Here is a 26427-nt window from a genome sequence, read left to right on the forward strand (position 1 = left end):
CGGCCATCCCCCCCCCCCCTCCTGCCCTGACGCTGTCCCCCCCCCCCTCCCCCACCCCCCGCTCTGTTGCAGCCCCCCCGATGTGTCCGTGGGCGCTGGACCCTCCGTGGGGCCGGGGTCCCCCGCCGGACCCCGCGGCGCCGCCGGAGCCGCTGGACATCTGCCTGGCGCTGGCCCGGCACGTGTTCGACCTGGGCGTGCGGGGGGCGCTGGGGGCGGCGCGGGCGGCGCTGGGGGCGCTGGGGCTGCGGGGCCGGGGGGGCGCGGGGGGGGGCCTGGCTGCAGGGGCTCGCTGCCTTCGCCGCGGTGGCCGCGGGGCTGCGGGCGCTGCTGCGGCACCTCCTGCCCCTGGCCGGGCTCTACGCGCTGCTGCAGGCGCTGGTGCTGCTCGCCAGCCTGCGGCCCCCCCCGCCAGCCCCTCCCGGCCTCCCCTCCCCGCCGCGGCGGCCACCGCGACCGGGGACCCCCCGACGGCCGGGAGCCGCCGCCGGGGCTGCGGGACCCCCCCGCGGAGCGCCAGGAGAGCCCCCCGGAGGGGGACGAGGCCGCGACGGAGTGGTGGGACCCTCCCACCGAGCGCTGGGAGCCCCCCGAGGGCAAGGAGAGGGGCAGAGGGTCGGTGGGTGGACCCCTCCCGGAGTAGGGGAGCCCCCAGCTCGGTCTGGGGGGGGGGGCCCGTCCGCACCAGCGGGATCGCACGGGGACCCCCGAGAACGCTAAGGGACAACAAGACCGCCTGGAGTCCCTCGGGGACCACCGGGAGCACCCTGGGATCCCCTCTGGACCAGCAGGAACCCCCTGGGGGGCCCCTGGGCCACCAGAAACACTAATGGGCCACCAGGAAGCCAACACTAATGGACCACTGCGAACACTTAACAGAGCTTCGGGAACACCCAGAGACCCCCGGGACCCCCTGGGATCCCTCTGGACCAGCAGGAACCCCCTGGGGGGCCCCTGGACCACCAGAAACACTAATGGGCCACCAGGAAGCCAACACTAATGGACCACTGCGAACACTTAACAGAGCTTCGGGAACACCCAGAGACCCCCGGGGAACCCCCTGGGATCCCCCTGGACCCCCGGGAGCCCCCTGGACTACCAAGAACACAGATGGACCACCGGGAACACCAGTGCACCACCGGGAGCCCTCTGGGATCCCCGTGGACCACCGGGAACGCTCACGGACCACGGGGAGCCCCCGGGGGGCTCTGAGACCCACCCCGGGGGCCCCCAAACCGCGCCCTCCCCCCGGGCTGAGCCCCCCCTCACGGCGGAGCCCGGGGAGGCCCCGCCCACGCCGCGGCCCCGCCCCGCTGCCACACGCACACGGCCCGAGGCTCCGCCCACTGCGATTGACACCTCCTTCGGGATTCGGGCCCCGCCCGCCGCCGCCCGCCGTGCCCGCGCGCGCTCCTCCCGCGGCCCCGCCTCGTCCCCCGCGGTTTTTTTGGTAAATAAACGCGATTTTGGGTCGCCGAGGGCGGTGCCGGTTCCGTGCGGGGCGGGGCGGGGCGGGGCGGGTCTGCCCTCACCAAAGATGGCGGCGCCCTTAAACAAAATGGCGGCGCCGGGGGCGCCGCCGCCGCTAAGATGGCGGCGCGGAGCGTTGCGCGCGCGCCTCACGCTGAGGCCCCCACGCGGGGGTGTCTCTGGCGGCCGCCTGATGCCGGCGCGGCGGTTCCGCGGCTTTTAACGGCTCCGGTACCGGCGGGAGAGCCCCGGGAGGGCCGCGGAGGGTTCCCGCCGGCGGCGGCGGCGGAGCTGCAGGCGCGCGCGCGGGGCAGCCCCGGCGGGGTCCTGCGCGCGCAGGCGCAGAGCGGAGCAGGCGCTGGGCCGGAGCCGCCGCGGCCGCGTCGGAGCCGCCGCCACCGCCGAGGTGGGGGAGGGGCGGCGGGGGGGGGGGGCTGAGGGGGCGGGGGGGGGCTCCGGGGGCGGCCCCGCTGTAACGGCCCCCAACCCCCACCCCCCGCCCCTCAGGGCAGCCCGTCCCCGTCGCCGCGGCCCCCCCGGGCCCCCCCGGCCCCGCCATGGCGGAGGAGCGGCCGGAGGTGCTGCAGGTGCTGGTGAAGACGCTGGACTCGCAGACGCGGAGCTTCGAAGTGGAGCCGGAGGTGAGGGCGGGGAGAGATCCCGGTGTGACCCCCCCACCCCCCTTCCCGGCCCCGTTCCACCCCCGGTGTGACCCCCCCGGCGCTGCCCCCGCAGATCTCGGTGCGGGAGTTCAAGCAGCGCATCGCGGGCGCCGTGAGCATCGCGGCCGAGAAGCAGCGGCTCATCTACCAGGGCCGCGTCCTGCAGGACGAGCGGCGGCTGCGCGACTACAGTGAGGGGGGGCCCGACGGGGGGGGAAATGGGGCTGGGGGCGTCCCTGGGAACGGGGCTGAGGGCACCCCCGGGGGGAAATGGGGCTGGGGGCGACCCTGGGAACGGGGCTGGGGGGGCTGGGGGCACCCCCGGGGGGAAATGGGGCTGGGGGCTACCCTGGGAACGGGGCTGGGGGGGCTGGGGGCACCCCCGGGGGGAAATGGGGCTGGGGGCACCCTCGGGGGGAAATGGGGCTGGGGGCGTCCCTGGGAACGGGGCTGTGGGGGCTGGGGGCACCCCCGGGGGGAAATGGGGCTGTGGGGGCTGGGGGCACCCCCGGGAAAATGGGGCTGGGGGCGTCCCTGGGAACGGGGCTGGGGCACCCCCGGGGGGAAATGGGGCTGGGGGTGTCCCTAGGAACGGGGCTGGGGGGGCTGGGGACACCCCCGGGGGGAAATGGGGCTGGGGGTGTCCCCAGGAACGGGGCTGGGGGGGCTGGGGACACCCCCGGGGGGAAATGGGGCTGGGGGCACCCCCGGGGGGAGGATGGGGCTGGGAGGGGGAGTTTGGGGGGGCTGGGGACGCTCCTGGGGGATCGTGGAGGGTTCGGGACAGCCCAGGGGGGGGATTTTTTTTGGGGAGGTGCTGAGTGGGGGTCGCACCCCACTGACCCCCCTGTCCGTGTCCCCCCCCAGATGTGGGGGGCAAGGTGATCCACCTGGTGGAGCGTGCCCCCCCCCAGGCGCAGTCGCCGTCCTCGGGGGGGCCCTCGGGGCTGGGCACCTCCCCCCCACCCCAGAACGGGGGGGGCCCGCGGGGGGGCCCCGACAGGAACGCCAACAGCTACGTCATGGTGGGAACCTTCAACCTGCCGGTGAGGGGGGCCGCGGGGGGGCCGGGGATTTGGGGGGGGGGGGTCGGGAAAAGGTCGCTGGTTTTGGGGGGTCTGGGGGGGGTCACTTTGTGGGGGGCAGCGGAAGGTTGGGGAGTTTGGGGGGGAATTCGGGGGGCGGTGGTTTTGGGGGGGGAACCGATGAATGGTTCATTGGGGGAGGGGCGGCTCAGTGGCTTTGGGGGGGGTCAATAATTCGGGGCCCCCCCCAGATCGACGGCTCCTCTGTCGACGTCCACATCAACATGGACCAGGGCCCCGGCCAGGTGGGTCTGGGGGGGGGGTTTGAGGGGTCCAGGCTGTGCCCCCCCCTGCTCCGGGGGTCCCAGGGGGTGTTGGGGGGCCCAGAGTGACCCCCCCCGGTGTCCCCCCCTCAGAGCGAGCCCCGGATGCGGCTGTTGGTGGCCCAGCACATGCTGAGGGACATCCAGGGGGTGCTGGCACAGCTGGAGGTGAGCGAGACCCCAAATCTCCCCCAAACCCCCCCGAGTCCCCTCCCCGTGCCCTCCCCCACCCCGGCGCGCTCCGAGCCCCCCCAAACCCCCCCCGTTTTTTCCCCCTCCCAGGGCAATGGGGGGGGGTCCCGCTCCCCTGCCCAGGCCGAGGGGCCCCCCCCCGGCCCCCCCGGAGACCCCCGGGCCCCCCCCCGAGGAGCAGATGGAGGCGTCGGCGCCCGCGGAGCCCCCGGAGCCCCCCGAGCCCGGCCCGGGTCCCGAGGCCGCCAGGTGAGCGGGGGTTTGGGGGGATTTGGGGTGTCCGGGGGGGGCTTCGGGGGTCCCGGCCTCACCCGTGCTCCCCCCGCAGCCCCCCGACGCCGGCGGAGCTGGGGGAGGTGCTGGGGGAGCTGCGGCGCCTGGAGACGCGGCTGGAGCCCTATCGGCAGCGCTATCGCGATATCCTGGGGTCCGCCGCGACGGCCGACTACAACAACAATGTGGGTGGGGGTCCCGGGGGGGTTTTGGGAACGTTTGGGGCGGTTTTGGGGGTGCTGGGGGGCTTGGAGCCGTGACCATGCCGGCATTGCTGTCACGCCGTCGGCGGCACTATCGCGATATGAGGGGCAGCATGAGCGAGGGGGGGGGTCTCAGGGGGGCTCGGGGGGTCTGAAGGGGTTTGGGGGAGGAGTTTTGGGGGGTGTGGGGGCAGAATTTGGGGGATTTTTGTGCAATCAAAGCCGCATTCGGGGGGGGTTCGGCCGCCCCCACCTCAGGGGGGTCCCGGGGGGTCGCGGGGCCCCCCTGACCCCCCCATTTCCACCCCCTTCCCCCAGAGCGAGGGCCGGGAGGAGGCGCAGCGGCTGCTGAACCTGGTGGGGGAGGGCCAGCGGCTGCTGGGCAATGCCCTGGTGGCCCTGTCCGAGCTGCGCTGCAACCTGGGGGGGGCCCCGCCCCGCCCCCTGCACCTCGCCCGGCCCCTCCCCCACTACGGGCCCCCCATGCTGGTGCAGCAGGCGACCATCCCCATCCAGGTGGGGGGGCCCCGGAATCGGGGGGCGGGAGCCTTCGGGAGGGGTGGGGGGCAGGCAGCCCGGGGTGGGGGGCTGTGGGTTTTTGGACCCGAAAATGGGGGGGTGGGGACCCCAAAATGGGGGGTGGGGGTGTTGGTTGGGGGTGGGGTTTGAAAATAGAGAATGGAGGGGGTCTGAAATGGGGAGGGGGAAGCACAAAATGGGGATGGGGACCACAAAATGGGGGTGGGGGCCCCAAAATGGGGATGGGGACCCCAAAATGGGGATGGGGGCCCCAAAATGGGGATGGGGACCCCAAAATGGGGGTGGGGGCCCCAAAATGAGGGTGGGGGTTTTAAAATAGAGGATGGAGGAACCTCAAAATAAGAGGGTAGGGGGCTGGGGAGGATCCCCATTTTGGGGGGGGCAGAGGGGACCCTGATCCCCCTCGTTCTGGGTGGTCCCGGGCCGTGGGGCCCCCCCTGATGCCCCCGGCCCCCCCCCCCCCCCAGATCAACGTGGGCACCACGGTGACGATGGCCGGGAACGGCAGCCCCGCCCCCCCCGCGCCCCCCGGCCCGGCCGAGCTGCCCCCCGGCCCCTCCCCCCCCCACGCCCCCCACCCCCGGGGACCCCCCCGAGGCGCCGCCGCCCCCCCCGGGCCCTCCCCCCGGGGCGCAGCCGGGGCCCCCCCGCGTGATCCGGATCTCGCACCAGAGCGTGGAGCCCGTGGTGATGATGCACATGAACATCCAGGGTGAGCCCCCCGGGACCCCCGGAATTCCTGCGCAAAACCCCCCCCAGGGATCCTCTAAAGTCCCCCTGGAAACCCCCCCAGGACCCCCCAAAAACCCCCTTTAAAATTCTCTCAGGCGCCCCCAGAAACTCCCCTTAGAATTTTATTCTGACCCCCCCTTAAAATGCCCCCAGGATCCCCAAAATTCCCACTTAAAACCTTCCCCATGTCCCCCCATTAAACTCCATCTGGGACCCCCAAACCCCCCCTTAAATCCCCCTGGGACCCCCAGAGCTGCTCTCAGGACCACAAAATCCCCGAGACCCCCCCAAAGCTCTCCCAGACCCCCAAATCCCTCCCCAGCCACTCCCAGCCCCAAACCCTTCCCCACCACCCCAAATCCCCCCAGCCCCCCCCGTGACCCCCCCCTCTCTGTGCCCCCCAGATTCGGGCTCTCCCCCCGCAGGGGGCTCAGCTGGGCCCCCCGGCCCCGGGCTGGGCATCGGTGAGTGGGGGAGGGGGTATTGGGGGGATTTTGGGGGGCTTGGGGGGGGTCCAGGTTGGGTTTGGGGGGGGCTGGGGGCAGTGGGTGCTTGGGAGGATTTGGGGGTGGATCTGGGGGTGTGGTGGGTTTGGGGGGCTTTGGGTGGGGCAGTGGGTGGGGCAGTGGGTGTGGCCTGACCCCCCTGTCCCCCCAGGCGGGGTGGGGGTCCAGCTGCCCCCGCTGCCCCCCGAGTTCCTGCAGGCCGTGGCCCATCAGATCACCCAGCAGGCCATGGCGGCCGCGGCCTCTGCGGCCACAGGTACCACTGACCGCTGCTGACGCGGAACTGACCCCTGCTGACCCATAACTGACCACTGCTGACCCCTAACCGTGATCCACAGCTGACCCATAACTGACCACTGCTGACCCCTAACCATGATCCCCAGCTGACCCATAACTGACCACTGCTGACCCCTAACCGTGATCCACAGCTGACCCATAACTGACCAGTGCTGACCCCTAACCGTGATCCACAGCTGACCCATAACTGACCACTGCTGACCCCTAACCGTGATCCACAGCTGACCCATAGCTGACCACTGCTGACCCCTAACCCTGACCCACAGCTGACCCATAACTGACCACTGCTGACCCCTAACCGTGATCCACAGCTGACCCATAGCTGACCACTGCTGACCCCTAACCATGATCCATAGCTGACCCATAACTGACCACTGCTGACCCCTAACCCTGACCCACAGCTGACCAGGAGTAACCCACAAATGACCCCCCACAACTGACCCACAGCCCGGCCCCGTGGCACTGACCCATGGCCAGAGGCTGCCCCACAAGTCCCCACCTGCCCCCAGCCCAGTGTCCCCATGTCCAGCGTCCTGAGCATCCCCAGTGTTCCCAGCATTCCCAGTGTCTTCAGTGTCCCCAGTGTTCCCAGCATTCCCAGTGTCCCCAGTGTCCCCACATCCCCAGTGTCCCCACATCCCCAGTGTCCCGAGCATCCCCAGTGTCCCCAGCCCTACGTCCGGCCGTGCCCCGCGGCTCTCTGGGAAGCCTCCGCAGCACTGGGGGGGTTCTGGGAGGGTCTCTCGGGGGTCTTGTGCCCCCCTGACCCCCCCATTGCCCCCAGGCCAGGCCGTGGGGGGGTTCCAGGCCCCCACCCGTGTGGTCATCGCCCGCCCGTCGGCACCGCCCCCGCGCCCCACCCACCCCGGAGCCCCCCAGGCCGGCGCAGGCCCCGTGAGTGGGGGGAGACTGGGGGGGTCTGGGGGGCACCCAGGGTGGGGAGGGGGGGTCACGGTGGGGAGGGACCCCCGGGGATGTCGATGGGGGAGGGGCGGGGAGGGGTCCTGGGTCAGGGTCCCCCCCTGACCCCGCTGACCCCCCCAGGCCCCTGGGGGGGCATCGCTGGCGCAGGTGATCAGCGGCCTGGTGGGGCAGCTCCTGATGCAGCCGCTGGTGCTGGGTGAGACTGGGGGCACTGGGAGGGACTGGGGAGGAACGGGGAGAGGCTATGGGGGACTGGGGAGGAACGGGGAGGGAACCGGGTGGCACTGGGGGGAACCGGGAGGGAGTGGGGGGTACTGGGCGGTACTGGAGGGAGCGAGGGGGGCACTGGGGGGTACTGGGGGGTACTGGAGGGAGCGAGGGGGGCACTGGGAGGGACTGGGCGGTACTGGAGGGAGCGAGGGGGGCACTGGGAGGGACTGGAGGGTTGCTGGGGGTACAAGGGGGGCGGGGGGGGGGTCCCCATGTTCCTGTTTGAGGTGTGGGGGGGTCCCTGGGAGGTGTTTTGGGGGTCCTGGGGGAGTCAGCCCTGCAGACCCCCTGACCCCCCCTCTCTCTCTCCCCCCAGCCCAGGGCGGTTCCTCGGCCCCCCCTGCACCCCCCACCCCCAACTCCGCCCCCTCCTCGGGCCAAGCCCCGCCCCCGGCCCCGCCCGGCCCCGCCTCCCCACCCGGGGGGGCTCCGGGGGGTCCCGAGGGCTCGGCCCCGGCCCCTCCCCCAGCCCCGCCCGCGGCGGGGGGCGGGCCCGAGGCGCAGCAGCGCCCCCTGGCGGGGCTGCTGGGGGGGCTGCTGGGGGCGGGGCCGGCGCCGCTGGTGGGCGTGGCCGTGCCCGGGGGCAGCCCCCTGCTGGAGGGCGTGGCCGAGCTGCTGCAGGTGGGCGGGGCCGCGGGGAGGGGCGGGGCCACAATGGGGCGGGGTTACAAAAAGGGGCGGGGCCACAATGGGGGCGGGGCCGCGGGGAGGGGCGGGGCCACAATGGGGCGGGGCCACAATGGGGGCGGGGCCACAAAGAGGGGTGGGGCCACAATGGGGGTGGGGCCACAATGGGGCGGGGGCACAATGGGGCGGGGGCACAATGGGGGCGGGGCCGCGGGGAGGGGCGGGGCCACAATGGGGGCGGGGCCACAATGGGGGTGGGGCCACAATGGGGGCAGGGCCACAATGGGGGCGGGGCCGCGGGGAGGGGCGGGGCCACAATGGGGGCAGGGCGTGGTGGTGGGTGGACACTCCAGGCACGGGCGGGGCTTTAATGAGGGGGTGGGGGGGAATTAACAATGTGGGGAGGGGGCGGTCCTAAGCATGGAGGGGGCGGGGCTTGTTGCATAAGGGGAGGGGCTACAAAGGGGCGGGGCCTGTGCTGGGCACGCCTCCTGACCCCCCCTTTTCTCCCCACAGGCTGCCCAGCCTGGCCCCGCCCCCTCGGCCGAGGCCCCGCCCACCTCCGACCTGTCCCCTTCCCCCACCTCTGCCGCCCCTCCCCCCTCCCCGCCCGCCCCCTCCCCCCCCTCCGCCCCCCGAGGGCGGCCCCGCCCCCCCCGCAGGCCCCGCCCCCGCCGAGGGCGGCCCCGCCCCTCCCCCGCCCGGGGAGCCGCTGCCCCCCGAGTTCTTCACCAGCGTCCTGCAGGGCGTGCTCAGCTCCATGCTCGGCCCCCTGGGCGCCCCCCCCAGCGGCCCCCCCGAGAGCATCGCCGCCTTCCTGAGCCGCCTCAGCGGCACCCCCGGCCTGCTCGAGGGCTCCCCGGGGCCCGACGGTGAGAGGGGGCCACGGCGGGGGGGTTCTGGGGGGTGATTGGGGACCCCGGGGGTGCTGCAGGGTGGGCTTGGGGTCCCCAGAACACAGCTCAGAGCGGGGGTCCTCTGTGCAGGGACCAGAAAGAAACAGGAGCCCCAGGGAACGAGGGCTGCAGGGGGGTTCAGGTCCCTCCCAGGAGGTTTTGGGCCATTTTCTGTGGGTTTTGGTTGTCTTTCTGTGGGTTCTGGGTCTTTCCCCGTGGGTTTTGGGCCCTCCTTGGTTGTGCCAGGTTTGGGGGTGCCCCCTGAACCTTCTGTTTTCCCCGCAGGGTTTTTCGGGGCGCTGCTGGCGCTCATCTGCCAGCACCTGTCCATGGTGGACGTGGTGCTGCTGCTGCACGGGCGCTGCCAGCCCCTGGCCCGGCTGCAGCCGCTGCTGCGCCGCTGCTTCCGCCAGCGCTACCTGGGCGGCCGCGACCCCACCGAGGCCAACGTGCGGGTGAGGGACCCCCGAGCCCCCCCTGAGCCCCCCAGAGCCCCCCCAGACCCCCCAAACCCTGACCGTGCCCTCGTCCCGCCCTCCCCAGGCAGCGACGCACAACCTGATCATGGGGCTGGAGGGGTTCATCCGCGAGAGCTTCGTGAGTGGGGCTGGGGGGTCCGGGGGTGTCGCCGGGAAGGTTCAGGGGGGCTGGGGGGCACTTGTGGGGCAGCTGCAGGGGGGTTCTGAGATGGGGATGAGTTTGGGGTGTGGGGTGGGCTTGGGGGGGGCCTGGTGGACGCCTCCCCCTCATGTTTCACCCCCCCCAGGCCGGTGTCCGAGTGGCCGACGGGGTGGACATCACCCGGACCAACGTGGAGTTCCTGCGGGAGCAGTTCAACCGCATCGCGCTGCACGTGCTGCGCTGCACCGGTACCGGGGGTCCCGGGGGGTCCCGGGGGGTCCTGAGGGGTCCTGGGGTCTGCAGGGGCTGGTGGGAGCCGTGGGGCAGTCGTGGGGCGCCCTGACTGTAGCTGCTGGTCACTGTGGCGGCGGTGAGAGGGTGTGTGGGGGCTGATGTGGGTCACTGAGGGGTCAGCGGGGGTCACTCCGTCCCTGTCCCCCCAGACGGCTCCTTCGGGCCGCGGCTGCTGGAGCTCTGCAACCGGGGCCTGTTCGAGTGCCTGGCGCTGAACCTGCACTGCCTGCGGGGCGAGCGGGGGGCCCTGGGGGCCCTCATCAGCGACCGCATCGTGAGTGGGACCCCAGACCCGCGGGGGCAGTGGGGAAGGGGGGCTCAGGGGTCCCTGCTGGCCCTGACCCCCCCTGTCCCCCCAGCGCCGCCTGTCCGCGGACGTGCCCCCGTCGCTGGTGGGGTGGCTGACGGCCGTGGTGGGGCTGCGGCTGCAGGCGGTGCTCGAGCAGATGCCGGTGACCCCCGAGCAGGTGCTGCCCTATGTGCGACACCTGGGGGAGCCCCCGGAGCCCCCGCCCCGCCAGGTGAGCAGGTGCCACGCCCATGGGCCACACCCAGGCAGGTAACCTCGGCCCTGAGCCACACCCAGGCAGGTAACCCTGCCCCTGGGCACTGACCCCACCCATGGCCACACCCAGACAGGTAACCCCACCCCTGGGCACTGACCCCCCCCGAGCCACACCCAGACAGGTAACCCCGCCCCTGGGCATTGGCCCCGCCCCCGGGCCACACCCAGACAGGTAACCCCGCCCCTGGGCACTGACCCCACCCCCAGGCCACACCCAGGTAACCCCGCCCCTGGGCACTGACCCCACCCAAGGGCCACACCCAGACAGGTAACCCCGCCCCTGGGCACTGACCCCACCCATGGCCCCTCCCCATGGCCACACCCAGACAGGTAACTGCACCCCCAGGTGTGACCCTGCTGAACAGAAGCTCCTCCCCCTAGACAGGCCCCACCCCTTACCCCACAAGCCCCACCCCCGGCTAAAGCCCCGCCCCTCTGCCCCGCCCAGCCGCTGCCCGAGGAGCCAATGGAGGTGCAGGAGGCGGAGCCGCCCCCGGACGACGCCCAGGTATGGAGGGGGAGGGGCCTACAACAGGGGGCAGAGCCTCCCACGGAGGGGGCGTGGCCTCCCCGTGCAGGCCCCGCCCCTTACCACCCCTCCCCCGCTGCAGTGGGACGGCGCGGGGTCCCCCGCCCCCGCCACCACGGCCGAGGAGGCCCTGCCCCCCCCCGAGAGCGACAGCGAGGCCTGGGCGGCCGCCGTGCCCCCGGTGAGTGGGGGGGACGGGGTTCGGTGACCCCCCCATGTGTGACCCCCCTCCGTGTGTGACCGCCAGGAGCGGGTGTGGGTCAGGGCAGGGAGGGCCAGCCCTGTGTGACCCCCCCCGTGTCCGTGTCCCCGCCAGGAGTGGGTCCCCATCATCCGCGAGGACGCCCAGCGCCAGCGCAAGGCGAAGCCGCAGCCCCCGCTCAGCGACGCCTACCTGAGCGGGATGCCGGCCAAGCGCCGCAAGGTCAGTGACCACAGCGACCACAGTGACCGCTGGGTGACCTCCGAATGACCCCACATCCAGCCCACAGCCCCCCGTACTCACACTGACCCCTCTTCAGCCCTGCTGAACGCCCCGCTGACCCCCTGAACGATCGTAACACTGACCGCACGCAGTGCCCCTGCCCCGACCCCCGCACTGACCCCACTGACCCCTCTCCCCACCCCAGACGATGCAGGCCGAGCCGCCCCCGCTGCTGCTGGCCGAGGCCGTGTCCAGAGCCGCCCGCGCCACCGGCGCCCGGAGCCTCGGGAGCCCCGAGAGCCTCAGCCGGGAGCTGAGCGAGGGGGGGCTGCAGGAGGGGTACAGGCAGCAGGTACGGGGGGAATGGGGGGGCTCTGGGGGGGTACAGGCAGCAGGTACGGGGTAAATGGGGTTGGGGGCTGTAGGAGGGGTACAGGCACCAGGTACGGGGGGTCTGGGGGGGCTCTGGGGAGGTACAGGGAGCAGGTACAGGGGGTCTGGGGGGGCTGCAGGAGGGGTACAGGCAGCAGGTATGGGGGGAATGGGGGGGTACAGGCTGCAGGTACGGGGGGAATGGGGCTGGGGATCTGGGGGGGTACAGGAAGCAGGTACGGGGGGTCTGGGGGGCTCTGGGGAATGGGGGGGGTTCAGTGCGCCCCCAGAGCTGCTGTGCAGAAGGGAGGGGGCTTGTAGGGAGTGCGGGGAGGGGATTGTGGGGTGTTCCTGTGGTGGGGCGGGTTCAGAGAGCCCCTGGATGGGGGGCTCAGGTGGGGGCGGGGCTCGCTGGGGGCGGGGCTCGGGCGCCTCCCCCCAGCCCCCGCGCCCCTCCCCCAGCTCCAGGCGGACCTGCAGCGCCGGCTGCGCGAGGACCCCGACTTCAGCCCCCGGCGCTTCCCCAACGCCCACCGCGCCTTCGGGGAGCCCCTCCCCCCGCGCGAGCCCCCCCGCGAGCCCCCCCAATAAACGCGGCCCCGCCCCTCGCCACGCCCACCACGGGATGCTGCTGCACCTTTATTCTTCTGCCGGGGCCGTTTGGTTTCATTTTTGTGTTTTTTATCGTTTTCAACGTTTCTTTACCAAAGGAGGGGGGGGGGCCGCGCCCCACGCAAGGGGAGGGGGAGGGGGGATACGTCCGGCCTCTTCCCCCACCCGCATAAATACCGGGACCCCCGGGTGGGGGAGGGGTCACTGGGGACGCTGCGGCTCCGGGGGGGCCCGGGGGGGGCCCCAAGCGCTGGGGGGGCGGCGGGACCCCGGGGGAGGAGGGGCGGCACGGGGGATGGGGGGAGGCAGAGTGGGGGGAGGGGCGGCGGGGGGGAGGGGCCGGCGCCCCGGGGGGAGGGGGGGGCTCGGCCGGGCGGGGGCGGGGCCCGCGGTGGGGGGGTGGGGCGAAGGGCCGGGCGGGCGGGGCCAGGAGCCGCCCCAGCGGCAGGAGGGGGAGGGGCGGCGCCGGGGGGGCCCCGAAGTTGACGACGGGCGGGACCGGGGGGGGCTCCACCAGCGGCAACAGCATCTGGGGGGACACGGGGGGAGGGGGTTACGGGGGGCGGGGCCGGCCCGGGGGGCGGGGCCAGCCCAGGTGTGGCCGTACCTGCTGGAAGCTGCTCTGGCCCTGCCCGTAGAACTCCGAGGGCGGGGTCAGCTCCTGCCGCACCTGCGGGGGCGTGGCCGCGTTAGCCCCGCCCAGGCCCCGCCAGCCCCGCCCCCAGCCCCGCCCACTCACCTGCAGCACGGGGGGGTCAGGGCAGTAGGGCCCGTACAGGAACGGGGGCGGGTACAGGACCCCCCCCCGCCCCCCCCAGCTTGGCCAGGTCGGGGCCCCCCAGGGCCGGGAAATCCATGAAGGGGCCCTTGAGCGGGGGGAGGGGCAGCCCCGCCCCCGCCACCAGCACCGGCCTGGGGGGACACGGGGGGAGGGCTCAGGGGGGCTCGGGGGGAGCCAGGAACCCCCCAGACCCCCCAGGTGTGCCCCCCCTCAGGTACCTGTACGGGGTCAGCGAGGGCGTCCCTGGCCGGAAGCTGCTGCTGCTGCCGGGGGGGGGCTCCGTGGCTGGGGGCGGCACCTGAGGAACAAGGGGGGGTCAGGTCAGTCCCACCGAGCCCCCCAGCCCCCCCCAGGGTGGCCCCATAGGTAACCCTCACCCCCGTACCTGCCCGGCGGCTGCGGCCCCCCCATAGCAGAGCTCGGGGAATGGGCGCTGGCTGGGCCCGGGGGGGTCCCCGGGGGGGCCCTTGGACTCTAGGGGCCGATTTGGGGGGGCCTCAGGACCCCCCCCGGGCAGCAGCTCCCAGTCCCGGGGGGCAGCGCTGAGCTGGGGGGAAGAAAAGAAACACAGTGAAACCATCCCCCCAAATCGTGACCCCAAATCCCTCTGTGCCTGCCTCAAACCCCTCTGTGCCTGCCCCAAATCGTGACCCTAAACCCCTCTGTGCCTCCCCCAAATCGTGACCCCAAATCCCTCTGTGCCTGCCCCAAATCCTGACCCCAAACCCCTCTGTGCCTCATTCAAATCCTGACCCCAAATCCCTCTGTGCCTGCCTCAAACCCCTCTGTGCCTGCCCCAAATCCTGACCCCAAACCCCTCTGTGCCTGCCCCAAAACCCCTCCATGCCCCTGCAGCCCCCTCGGTGCCCCCCCAGCCCCCCTTACCCCGTCTCCCCCCCCGGTGGGGGGCACTCCCTCCTTCTCTCCGCGCTCTCGGGGCCGGGGGTCCCCGTCGGTGCCGTGGGGGGGTCCCCAGACCTCGCCGCCCCCGCCGGGGGGGTTCCGGGCTCGCTGGGAGCGCTCGGTGCCGATGGGGCCCGGGGGGGCCGTGGGGGGGGCCCCGCACACCTGGGGCGGCAGGGAACAAGGGGGGGCTCGGCGGGGGCTCAGGCTTTACCCGACCCCCCCCCCCCCCCCGGGGTTTTGGGGCCCCCCGTACCTGGGTGTCCTCGCGGGGGGGGGGCAGGCGGCACCGCGGCTCCGGGGGCCCCTCGGGCAGGGGGGGCCCCCCCGGCTGCGCCCCCCCGGGCGGGTTTGGGGCCAGGCCCCCGTCGGGGGAGCTGCGCTGGCTGCAGGCGGCCGAGTCCCCGCTCAGCTCCACGCCGCTGTCCGAGGGGCTGGGCTGCGGGAGGGGGGTCAGCGGGCTGGGGCATCACACACGGGGGGCGGGGACCCCCCCGCGCTGCCCCCCCGGCCCCCCGGCCTCACCTCGGGGCTGGCGGCGTCCTCAAACGGGGGGAGGGGCTCGATCCAGGGCTGCCCCGGGGCCAGCGGCTTGGGGGGGGCACCTGGGGGCAGGGAACGCCCCGTGACTCCCAGTGCCCCCCAGTAAGTCCCAGCGCCTCCTATTTAATCCCCGTGCCCTCAGTACGCCCCATTCAATCCCAGTGCCTCCCGGTACCTCCCAGTGCCCCCCAGTAACTCCCAGAGCCCCCTATTTAATCCCCGTGCCCCCAGTATGCCCCATTCAATCCCAGTGCCTCCCACTCCCTTCCCAGTACTCCCCAGTACCTTCCAGTGCCCCCCAGTAACTCCCAGAGCCCCCTATTTAATCCCCATGTCCCCAGTACGCCTCATTTAATCCCAGTGCCCCCCAGTACCTCCCAGTGCCCCCCAGTAAGTCCCAAAGCCCCTATTTAATCCTAATGCCTCCAGTACACCCTATTTAATCCCAGTGCATCCCAATCCCTTCCCAGCATCCCCCAATACCTCCCAGTGCCCCCAGTACCTCCCAACACATCCCAGTCCCCCCCCTGTCCCTTCCCAGTGCCCCCCAGTCCCTTACTGGTGGGCAGGTGGCTCCAGAGGGGGGGGCTCAGCCTCCCCTGCGGCTCCCCCGGCCCATCCTGCTGGGGGTCCCCGAACCCCAGGGGATCCTGGGGGGGTGCAAGGGAGGGGTCAGTGGGGGGAGAGGGCAGGGGAGCCCCAAGGACCCCCCAGGTCTCCCTCCCGCCCCTCCCCCTCACCTGATTTTGGGCCCTTTCGCGCCGTTTGGCCAAGAAGCCCCCGAGGCCTGGCCCGGCCCGGGGGGCTCCGGGAGGGCCCAGGGGGGGGCCCAGGGGGGGCTCAGGGGCTGCGCAGAGAAAAGGGGGGCGGTTACGGGGGGCTGGGGGGATCGGGGGGGGCACAAGGGGGGCTCGGGGGGGTCCGTACCTGTGGGGGGGGGCAGCCCCGGGGCAGGGGTCCCGGCCTTGGGGCGCAGCTGGGCCAGGGCTCTGCGGATCCCCCCGGGGTCACTCGGGACCACCCGGTCCAGGCGGAACACAGCCGAGGGGGGCGGGGGCAGCGCCAGCCCTGGGGGGGCCGTGCCCGAGCCGGGGGGGCCAGGGGGGGCGGGGGGCTCCTCGGTGTTACGGCTGTGGGGGAAGGGGACATGGAGGGTGAGAGACCCCTTTTGAACACCCCCTGAACGTTCAACCCCCCCCTTTTATCCTCCTGGGATGCCCCAAAATTCCCAAGGCCCCGCCCAAAACCCAGTCCTGGGTCCCCCGGACCCCCCCAAACCATCCCAGACCCACTCCCCCGGCCCTCTGAGACACCCCCAAGACCCTCAAAACCCCTCCCCACATTTTACCCCCACAAAACCCCGTTCAGCCCCTCCCCATTGCCTTCCCCCCCATGCCCCCCCTAAAACGCTGATGGCCCCCCAGCCCCACGCTCAGCCCCCCCAGGACCCCCCAGCCCCCCCTCACCTGCGGTTTCGGGGCGAGGGCCACCCCCTCTTGTCCCCACCGCGCCCCCCGCCACCCCCGCGGCCCCCCCCCGCTGCGGCCGCCCCCCCCCTTGGGGGGTGTTTTGTGGGGGGCCCCCCCGCGCCCCCCCCGGAGCGGCGCTGGCTGGAGAAGCTGCGCTTGGCCAGGCGGGGGCTGGGGGGGAGCGGCGGGGGGGGGGCCCTGCGCGGGGGGGCCGCCGGGCGCGGGCGGGTCCCTCTCGGGGGGGCCCCCCCGGCGCCCCCCCAGGTCGGAGCTCTCCGAGGCCGTCTCCCACTGGTCCGAGTTGTGCTCGGGGGAGCGGGGGGGGCGCCGGGGGGGGGCGGCGGCGCTGGGGGCGGCCGCGGCGGGGGGCGGGGGCGGCGCCGCGGGGGGGGCGGGGGGGGGCTCCTGGCGCAGGCGGCGGAACCGGGGGGGTTTGTCCTGCTGCTGCCCCCGCCCGTGCCGGCGCCGCCGGGGGGGCCGCTCCGAGCCCCCGCCCCCGCGGGGGGGCTGCGCCGGGGCCGGCGGCTGCGGGGGGGGGGCCCTGCGGGGGCTGTGCCGGGGGGGGGGCTCCAGGCCGGAGGGGGGCGGCCCCCCCCCCCGCCCCCGCCGGGACGGGACCCCCCGGGGGGTGAAGACGCGGCCGCGGGGGGCGCGGGGGGGCAGCCCCGGGGGGGCGGCGGCGGCGCGGGGGGGGCCGCGGGGGGGTCTCGCCGCCGCCCGTGTCGGAGCTCTCGGAGCCGCGCTGCCGCCGCCGGGGGGGCTCCTCCTCGTACTCCGAGCCCTCGCTGCGCGGCTCCGAGCCCGGCGGCGCGGGGGGGGGGCGCGGGGGGGGGCGCCGCCGGGGGGGCCCGCGGGCGGGGGGGGGCTCCCCGGCCGGGCCGCGGAAGCCGCGGAACTCGCGGGGGGGGCGGCCCCGGGCCCCCCCCGCCCCGGCCGCGCCCCCCGTAGGCCCCCCGGAAGCCGCGGCCCCGCGCGAAGAACTCCCCGCGCCCCCCCCCGCGGCCGCCCCCGCGGGCCCCCCGCGCCCCCCCCCGCGCTCCAGGGCGGGGTCGCGGCAGCGGCGGCGGGAGGGGGACCCCGCCCCCGCCCCCCCCGGCGGCGCCCCCGGGTCCTTGGCCGCGGGGGAGGGGGCGGCCGCGGGCTTGGCCTTGGGGGGCTTCGGGGAGTCCTTGGTGGGGGGGGGCTCCTCGCCTGCCGCCCCCTCCTCCTTCGGGGGGGGCTTCTTGATGGGCCCCGCGCGCCGCGGGGGGGGGGCCCTTCTCGGTGGCCTCCTCGGGGGGGGGGCGCACGGCGGGGGGGGGCCGCCGGGCCGGGGTCCCCAGCGGGTCTCGGTGCGGGCCCCCCCCCGCGGGGCCTTGTGCGGGTCGGGGGGGGGCGCGGGCGGGGCGCTCGGGCCGGCGCTGGGCCCCCCCGTCCTCCTTGGGGGGCCCCCCCAGCGCCGCCCCCCCTTCCTCCTTCGGGGCTTTCTGGGGGGGTGGCGCCTTCTTGGGGGGCTCCTGGAAGAGGGGAGGGCGGGGGGCGGCGGCGCCGGGGGGGGGCGGCGGCTCCGGGGGGGCCCCGTCGGGGGCGGGGGGGGGGCTCGGGGGGGCGCGGGGGAGGCGCGGCCGGGGGCAGGGCCCAGGGCCGGGGGGCCGCGGGGGGGTCCTCGGCGGGAGGGGGCGGGAAGCGGGGCAGGGGGGGGCCCCCTCCGTTCTCGAAAGGGGGGTAGGCGTAGGGAGGGGGCGCGCCGGGGTCCCGCAGGCGGACCGGGGGGGTCTCACTCCTGGGGGAACAAGGGGAGAGAGAGAGGGTCAGCGGGGCTGAGACCACCAAAATGCTCCCCCAAGCCTCCCCTGATCCCCCCAAAACTTCCCGGCCCCCCTTCCCCTACTGCAGCCTCCCCGCGCCCCCCCAGCCCCCCACTCACCGCAGCCCCTTGTCGTCGTCGCCGGTGGGGGGGCGCAGGGGCGAGGGCAGCCCCCGCGGCTCGGGGGGGGCTGTGAAGGCGTCGCCCCCCCAGGAGGGTTTGGGGTCCCCCGGGGGGGGTCCCGCGGTCTCGCAGCGGGGGGGCCGCGGGCGGGCGGTCGAAGGGCTCCGAGCCCGAGCCCCCGCTGTCCGAGCGCTCCCGCGGCAGCAGCCCTGGGTGGGGGGACACGGGGTGAGACCCCCCAGCACCCCTCAGTGGGGTGAGATCCCCCAGACCTGCCCCGTGTGCCTCAGACCCTCCCCAAAATCCCTCCCCTGGGGCTGACACACCCCTAACACTTCCCAGGGTGAAGCTCCCTCCAAACGCCCTGCGTGGGGGGCTGAGACTCCCCCCAAACCCACCCCACGTGCTCGAGACCCCCCAGAACCGTTCCATGGGGCTGAGACCCCCCCAAAGCCCAGCTCCTCCACCCCCGGGACCCCCCCTTACCAGAGGGGTGCACGCCGGGGGGGTAGAAGTCGACGGGGGCGGCGCGGGGGGGCAGCAGCCGGGGGTCCACGTACGGCGGCAGCATCACCCAGCGGGGGTCGAAGCCGAGCTGGGGCAGCGCCGGGGGCCGGCCCAGGGCCCCGAACAGCTTGGGGGGGCCGGGGGGGGGCCGGGGGGGCCGCGCCGGGGGGGGGCACCCCCGCCCCCAGAGCCCCCAGCGCCGGCGGGGCTGCGGGGGGGGCTGCGGGGGGCCCGTGCTGCTGCTGCTGCCACTGCTGCTGCTGCTTGAGGAGCTGCTCCTGGGGGCGCGGGGGGTCAGCGGGGCCGGGCTGGGCCACAGCCTGAGCCCCCCCCGGGACCCCCTGATTGGGGCATGGTCTGAGACCCCCCGCCCCCCAGAGACTGACCCCTGGATGCGGGCACAACCGAGCCCAAATTCACCCAGATTAGAGGTGGCACAACCTGGTTCAAAACCCTCAAGTTTGGGGACCCAACTTCCCCCCAAAAACCCCCAAATGCACAGCAAAGCCCACCCCAAAAACCCCTGAATTACAGGCAAACCCCACCCCCCAAAGACCTCAAACCAGGGTCACAGCCCACCCTCCTGAGACCCCCACGCCTGGGGGGTGTCTCCACTCCCAGCCCCACTACGTGGCCCCCTCCCCAATTCCTGGCCCCCCAGAGCCCCCCCTGCTCCCAGAGCCCCCCCACCTGCTGCTGGCGCTGGAACCGGGGAGGCAGCGACTTCTGGTACTTGGGGTACGCAGGGGGCTGGGCCGGGGGGGGCTGGCGTGGGGGGGCCGCCACCCCCTCCCCTTTAGCGTCCCCCTTGGGGGGCGCAGCGGCAGCCGGGGGGGCCGGGGGCGGCGGCGGCGGCTCCTCAGGGGGCTCAGGGGGCACCTCGGGGGGAGGCGGCTCTGCTGGGGGCACAGAGAGGGGTCAGGGGGTCCCTGTGTGCCCCACCCCGCTGTGAGGCACCCCCAGACCCCCCCACACCCTCCACAGCCCCACAGACCCCCAGCCCTGCTGTGGGGCACGCCTAAACCCTCCCACACATCCCTCAAACCCCACAGCCCTGCTACGGGGCACTCCCAGAACCAAGATCCCCCCCAAAGGCCCCCCAAACTCCCTCCAGAGCCCACCGGCGGTTCGGGGGTCCCACCCCTCAGCCCCCCGCCCCACCTGCGGCCCCGGGGGCTCCCCCGCTGCTCTCGGGTTCCTCCCGCGACTCCGGCGGCTCCGGGGCGGCCTCAGGGGGGGCGGGCGGGGGCTCAGGGGGGCCCGGGGGGGCCTCGGCGGTGCCGGAGGGGGGCCCCGGGGGGGTCCCCGCGGGCGGGCGGCGCTCGGGGGGGGCCCCGAAGCGCTCATCCAGGCGCTTGAGCTTCTCGGCGCAGGCGGCGCGGCGCTGCTCGGCCATGCGGCGCTCCTCGGCCTCGCGGCGCCGCCGCGCCCGCGCCACCGCCTGCGACAGCTCGGCACAGCTCTGCCGGCGGCGCCGCCGCCACGCCTCGTCCTCGTCCTGCGGGCACAACACCTGCGTGACACACCTGGGACAGCTGCAGGCACCTGTGCGATGCCTGCGTGACACCTACAGCCACTACAGGCACTGTGTGACACCTGTGTGACACCTACAGGCACTACAGATACCTGTGTGACACCTGCGTGACACCTGTGTGCACCTACAGCCACTACAGGCACCTGTGTGACGCCTGTGTGACACCTACAGCCACTACAAGCACTGTGTGACACCTGTGGGACAGCTACAGGCACTACAGACACCTGTGTGACGCCTGTGTGACACCTACGTGACATCGACAGGCACCACAGGCACCTGTGTGACACCTACAGCCACTACAGGCACTGTGTGACACCTGTGGGACACCTACAGGCGCTACAGACACCTGTGTGACACCTGTGTGCCACCTACAGCCGCTATACACACCAGTGCGACACCTGTGTGACACCTACAACCACTACGGGCACCTGTGTGACACCTGTGTGACACCTACAGGCGCTACAGGCACCTGTGTGACACCTGTGTGACACTTACAGCCACCCACGGACACCTGTGTGACACCCATGACACCTGTCTGACACAGCCACCCACCCATACCTGTGTCGCACCTGTCTAACACAGCTGCTACAGACACCTGTGTGACACCTCCGTGACCCCTCTGCGATGCACTGATATGCACGTATCAGACCCACATGCACCTCTGCTGCACCTGAACGCATCTGGGAGCTCCTAAATGCACCTGCCTTGCACCTCTGCCACAGCTGGACGCACCTGAGCACACCTGGATGCGCCTCCGTCACGTCTAGATACACTTACAGACACCTGTGCCACCCTCAAATACAGCTCTGTCACACCCATATCCCCTCTCAGCACAGCTGTGCCACACCTGTACATACCTACGTCACACCTGAGTGCACCTGAACACGCCTGTGTCACACCTGTGTGTACCTACGCCACTCTGGAATACACCTGAGCACATCTGCATCACATCTGCACACACCAGTGAACACCTGTGCCACACCTGGATGTACCCGTCACACCTGAGCACACCTGTGCCACACCTGTACGTACCTACGTCACACCTGAGTGCACCTGTGCCACACCTGTACATACCTATGTCACACCTGAGCACACCTGAGCACACCTGAGCACACCTGTGTCACACCTGCATGTACCTACGCCACATCTGAACACACCTGTGCCACACCTGTACACACCTACATCACACCTGAGCACACCTGAGCACACCTGTGCCACACCTGTACGTACCTACACCACACCTGAACATGCCTGTGTCACACCTGTACCTACCTACATCACACCTGACCACACCTGACCACACCTGTGCCACACCTGTACGCACCTACGTCACACCTGAGCACACCTGTGCCCCACCTGTCCCCCCCCGTCACCCTGAGGTCCCCCCAGCTCACCGGGAGCTCGTTGGGCGTGGCCCAGCTCCCGCGGTTGGGGGGCGGCGGCGGGGGCGGGGCCCGGGCGGGCGGGGCCGGGGGGGGCGGCGGCTCCTTGGGCCCCTCCGGGGGGGACTTGGGGGGCGGCGGCTCCTCCCTGGGGGTGGGCGGTGCCTCGGGGGGGGCCGGAGGCTCGTTCTCCTTCCTGGGGGACACAGGGGGTTACGGAGGAGCTTGGGGTGCCCCACAGCGGTTATGGGGGCGCTGGGGAGGCTCTGGGGGGCTGCCCCCCATTTGGGGGGGGGTCCTCACCCCTCCTCGTCCTCGTCCTCGTCCCGCCCGTCCTCCTCATCGCTGAACTTGAGCTTCTCGCTGTAATCAACCTCCTCGTGCGCTCCTGGGGGCACCGGGGGGGGGGGGGGGAAATGTGGGTGGGGGTCCCACAGCACCCCCAGAGCCCCCCAGAGCCCCCCAGCCCCGTTACCGGCCCAGCCCTCGTCGTTCTCCTGGTCCAGCTCATCGAACTCCCGCAGCTCGTCCTGGCGCAGGACGGGGGGCCGGGACGGGGGCGACCCCCCCCGGGGTGGGGCCGCAGCCCCACGGGGACCCCCCGGCCGCGGGAACCTGCGGGGACCCCAAAACCCCGGGGTTATGATGGGGTGGGTCTGGGGTCACACTAGAAGGACTGGGGGGGGAAGTTGAGGTCCCCCACAAAGCGGGAATTGGGGGGCGGGGAAGGTTTGGGGTCACCTCAGTGAAAGGGATTGGGGAGCAGAGAGGGATTCAGGGGTTTGGGAACTCCGCAAGGGTTTTTTGGGGTTTCAGGATCCCTCTTGATGCGGGGATTGTGGGGAAATGAGGTTTTGGGGTTCCCCTGATGGACAAAGATTAGGGGAACAAAAAATGAGAATTTTACATTTCCCAAAAACTGATAGAATTTCAAGGGCTTGGTGGGAAAAGGGGGTCAGGGCTTTGGGGCAAGGTAGGGGGGGATTGGGGTCCAGAGAATCAGAGTGGGGCAACCCCCAAATGAGGGAACTGCACAGAGGGAGGGCTCAGGGTCTGGGGTGTTGAGGGGGTTTGGGGTCCCAGGGGAGTTTGGAGTCTTGAGGGGGTTTGAAGTCTCAGGGGGTTTTGGGGTCTCAGGGAGGGTTTGGAGTCTCAAGGCGGTTTGGGGTCTCAGGGGGGTTTGGGGTCTCAGGGGTTTGGGGTGTTGGGGGAGTTTGGGGGTCTCAGGGAGGGTATGGGGCCTCAGGGAGGTTTGGGGTCTCAGGGAGGGTTTGGGGTCTCAGGGCAGTTTGGGATCTCAGGACGGTTTGGGGTCTCAGGGAGGGTTTGGGGTGTCAGGGAAGGTTTAGGGTCTCAGGGAGGTTTGGGGTCTCAGGGAGGGTTTGGGGTTTCGGGGGGGGCTTGGGGGTCTCAGGGCAGTTTGGGATCTCAGGGCGGTTTGGGGTCTCAGGGAGGGTTTGGGGTCTCAGGGAGGGTTTGGGGTCTCAGGGAAGGTTTGGGGTCTCAGGGCAGTTTGGGATCTCAGGACGGTTTGGGGTCTCAGGGAGGGTTTGGGGTGTCAGGGAAGGTTTAGGGTCTCAGGGAGGTTTGGGGTCTCAGGGAGGGTTTGGGGTGCCAGGGAAGGTTTAGGGTCTCAGGGAGGTTTGGGGTCTCAGGGAGGTTTAGGGTCTCAGGGAGGTTTGGGGTCTCAGGGAGGGTTTGGGGTGCTGGGGAAGGTTTGGGGTCTCAGGGAACGTTTGGGGTCTCAGGGAGGGTTTGGGGTCTCAGGGAGGGTTTGGGGTGTTGGGGGGGGTTTGGGAACCACCGCTCACCTCTGTGCGTCGGGACTGCGGAAGGGCCCGTAGGGCGGCGGGAAGGGCAGGTACGGGGGGTACATCTGGGGGAGGGGGACACCCTAAAATCAATGGGCAGCCTCCCCCCCTGGCCAGGACACAGGCCCCGGGGTTTAGGGGGCGTTTAGGGGAGGGGGCAGCCTCGGTTTGGGGGGCGAGTCCATACTCACAAAGGGCGGCATCACCCCCCGGTATGGGGGGAAGTGGGGGGGCCCGGGGGGGGCTCCCCCCCCCTCGGCCGGCGGCTCCTCGGCCCCGCGCCCCTCCCGCCAGCTGCCGCCTGCGGGGGACGGCGCGGTCAGCGGGGCACGGGGGGCCCGGGGTGTCTGGGGGGCTCCCAGGATATGGGGGAGGGTCCCGATGGGGTGCAGGGGGGCTTGGGGAGCACTGGGGGGTCCCCAAGGAGCGGGGGAGGATCTCAGGGGTTCTCAAGACCCTCTCAAGAGGGGTCAGGGGTGTCCAAGGGGACCCAGACGAGTTCCAGGGGGGCCAGGGGTGTCTGGGGGGGGGGTCCCAGAGGGGTTCCAGGGGGAGCTGGGGGTGTCCAGGGGAACCCAGAGGGGTTCCAGGGGGGTCAGGAATGGCTGGGGGGGGGGGGTTGAAAAACCAGTGGGGGGGGACATTGGGAGTTCCTGGGGGTCCCAGAGCTCTGGGGGGGGGGGAATCAGGGCGATCTGGGGGGGTCCAGCAGGTCTCAGTGGGGAACAGGGGTACTGGAGGGGTTGGGAGCCCCCCAAAGGGTCCCGGGGGGGGGGGGGAAATCACTCACCGTGGGGGCGGGGGCTCGGTGCGCGCCCACCCGACGCGTCGGCAGCGCCCCCCCGCTCGCGGCCGCCCCTCCCCCGCTCGGCGGCCGCCCCCAAACTGGGGAACTCCTCCCGTGAGAACCGGCCCGGGAGGGGGGGGGCCCTGGCACCTGGGGGGGCACGGGGGGGGTCAGGGGGACCCTGAAACGGGGGTGGGGGGGCACGGAGCTCCCCTGCGGCCAGGGGTGCCCCCCCAAACCCGGGTGAGGGGTCAGGAAGGGCCCCCGATGTCTGGGGGTCCCGGGGGGGGGGGGGGGTCGGGGGTCTCTCTCTCACCATCGGCGGGGGAACCGCTGGCCTGCGCCCAGGACTTTGCCGCGCTTGGCGGCGGGGGGGGGGTTCTGTGGGGACAGCGGGGTCACAACGGGGAGTCGTGGGGAGGGGGGGGGTTTTTAGAGGGTCACAGGGAAGCGTGGGGGGCGCAGGGCGTCTCACCTCGGGGGTCCCCGGGGTCCGTGTCCCCCCGGTGCCGCTCGCAGGCGGCTGCGAATCCGGCGGTGACGGCGACTGCGGCGGGGGAGGGGCGGAGGGCTCGGAACTGGCGGGGCACGGGGGGGGGTCAGGGCGGCTTTGGTGGGGGGCAGGACCCACAGGTCCCCCCCCCAGGACCCCCAGACAACCGCAAGATCTCCAGACCACCCCACGCCCGGTGCGTCCCCGCCTGCAGAGTCCGAAGGGGTCGCTCTGGCCGGTCCATCCCGGAGTCCCCCCAGCGCCCCCGGACTCCCCCAGGACCCTCCCCACCAATGGGGTCAGGGGGTGCCGCCCCGGCTGCCCCCTCCCGCGGCACCCCCGGGCCCCCCCTTGCCCCCCAGTGGGTCCCCACCTGCGGGGGTCGGGGGGGTCGCTGCGGCTGGCCCATCCCGAGCCGTCGCGGGGCACCAGGGCCACGTTGGGGTCGTTCCCTTTGTTCTCGGCCTTCAGGCTCGGCAGGTGCGCGGGGGGGGGCATGCGCCGGGTGGGCACCTTGCCCAGGCTCTGCAGCCCATGGCGGGGGGCGCCTGGGGGGGCAGCGCGTGTGACCCCCCCGAACGGCCCCCGGGACCCCCCAACCCCGCTGAGACCCCCGAACCCCCCTCAGACCTCGTCCAGGCTCTACAGCCCACAGTGGGGGTCTCACACGGGGGAACCCCTGAGCCCCCCCAAACTCGGCTGCGGGGGGGTCCCACAGCCCCACCCCGGACTCCTGAACCCCCCCAAACCCAGGTATGGCGGGGTCACTCATGAAGACCCCTCAATCCCCCAAACGCGCCTGCGGGAGGGTCCCGCACCCCCCCCCCGAACCCCTCCCAAGCCGTCCAAACTCGCCCCCCCGGCCGCTCAGGGGTACCCCCTCCCCCCATTTCGGGACCCCTCCTCCCTCCCTGAGCCCCCCCAAGAAACGGGGGTCCCCAACGCGGGGACCCCTGAACCCCCACCCGCCGCTGGCGCCGAGGGGGACCCGCGAGAAGCCCCCGAACGCCGCCTGGAGGGGTCCCCCGGTGTGCGCCCCCCGCCCCGTCGCGGGGTGCCCGGGCCGTACCGGCGGCGCGGGGGGGCTCGAGCGGCCGCCCCCGGTAGCTCTCACTGAGGCTCAGGCAGTTGTAGCGCCGGCCCCGCGCAGCCCGATCGCTCATGGCGCCGCATCGGCCGCGGGACCTGCGGGGGCACCGGGGGGGTCACACCGGACACCGGCACCGCGCGGGGCGGGGCGGGGGACACGAGGAACGGGGGGAGTCGGGCCGGTCACGGTCACAGGCCGCGGCCCCCCCCCCGGAGAACCGAGGACACCGGAGGGGCGGGGGGGTCACGGAGCCGCACGGGCCGCCCCCCCACCATGCCCCCTGACCCCGAGCGGGCCCCGCCCCCCGTTAACGGGACCCCCCCCCGGCCCCGCCCCCTCCCGTTACCTGGGCCGGGGGTGGGGGATGGGACCCAGTGTGGGGGGAGGGGGGGTGTGAGGGGGGGGGGCGCTCGCCGTTCCAAGATGGCGGCGCTGCCGGCGCAGCCGCGGCCCGGGCGGGGGGGGGTGGGTCCGGATCGCGCCCCCCCCCGCGCGCCGCCGCGCCCCTCCCCGCCCGTACCCACCTGTCCGCCCCAGGCGGGCTCCGCGGCGGCGGCCGCGCGCTCGGGGGCCGCGGGCGGGGCGGGCGGGCGCCGGATGGCGGCGGATTCCGCTGCCCCCCCCCCTCCCTCCGACACGGCCCGCGGGGCCTCCGCGCATGCGCCGCGCGCTTGGGGCCGCGCCGCGCGGGGGGCGGGGCCGCCGCGGGACGCTCCGCCATTGGCTGCGGGCTCCGCGCGGGCGAGACCATTGCGGGGGGCAGGACGGGAGGAGGGCGGGGAAAACGGGCCGCGCTCGCGCCCTGCGCGCCCCCCCCCCTTCGCGCTCAAGGGGGCGCCCCCGCCCGCGCAGTGGAGCGGC

The 26427-nt window shown here is 73.3% G+C and overlaps 2 protein-coding genes across 2 annotated transcripts; one reads left to right on the forward strand and one right to left on the reverse strand.

Moving 5' to 3' along the window:
• Positions 1 to 1808: 1808 nt before the first annotated feature.
• Positions 1809 to 12397, forward strand: BAG6 (BAG cochaperone 6). The gene is given in 29 exon segments (XM_068998642.1): positions 1809 to 1876; positions 1978 to 2111; positions 2206 to 2323; positions 3000 to 3178; positions 3409 to 3462; positions 3574 to 3648; positions 3763 to 3835; positions 3837 to 3921; positions 4001 to 4130; positions 4467 to 4664; positions 5156 to 5247; positions 5249 to 5400; positions 5825 to 5884; positions 6078 to 6182; positions 7008 to 7117; positions 7268 to 7343; positions 7734 to 7843; positions 7887 to 8038; positions 8561 to 8916; positions 9226 to 9395; positions 9484 to 9537; positions 9707 to 9809; positions 10005 to 10129; positions 10215 to 10376; positions 10869 to 10928; positions 11032 to 11130; positions 11266 to 11373; positions 11579 to 11725; positions 12208 to 12397. Coding segments are annotated over 28 exon segments (3366 nt in total). The 5' UTR covers positions 1809 to 1876; positions 1978 to 2027; the 3' UTR covers positions 12337 to 12397.
• Positions 12398 to 12862: 465 nt separating this feature from the next.
• Positions 12863 to 26141, reverse strand: PRRC2A (proline rich coiled-coil 2A). The gene is given in 34 exon segments (XM_068998644.1): positions 12863 to 12886; positions 12965 to 13027; positions 13097 to 13269; positions 13357 to 13436; positions 13524 to 13685; positions 14024 to 14206; positions 14298 to 14480; positions 14567 to 14646; positions 15144 to 15234; positions 15325 to 15431; positions 15512 to 15714; positions 16051 to 16224; positions 16346 to 16735; positions 16737 to 16975; positions 16977 to 17549; positions 17671 to 17815; positions 17960 to 18075; positions 18077 to 18171; positions 18449 to 18687; positions 18689 to 18747; positions 19160 to 19365; positions 19631 to 19718; positions 21458 to 21581; positions 21689 to 21773; positions 21861 to 22000; positions 23197 to 23261; positions 23388 to 23497; positions 23987 to 24133; positions 24300 to 24357; positions 24359 to 24364; positions 24459 to 24561; positions 24850 to 25024; positions 25546 to 25661; positions 26091 to 26141. Coding segments are annotated over 31 exon segments (4677 nt in total). The 5' UTR covers positions 25640 to 25661; positions 26091 to 26141; the 3' UTR covers positions 12863 to 12886; positions 12965 to 13027; positions 13097 to 13112.
• Between the last annotated feature and the right edge of the window lie 286 nt (positions 26142 to 26427).

The sequence above is a fragment of the Aphelocoma coerulescens genome, unplaced genomic scaffold (assembly GCF_041296385.1).
Source record: "Aphelocoma coerulescens isolate FSJ_1873_10779 unplaced genomic scaffold, UR_Acoe_1.0 HiC_scaffold_140, whole genome shotgun sequence".
Taxonomy (NCBI): Eukaryota; Metazoa; Chordata; class Aves; order Passeriformes; family Corvidae; genus Aphelocoma; species Aphelocoma coerulescens.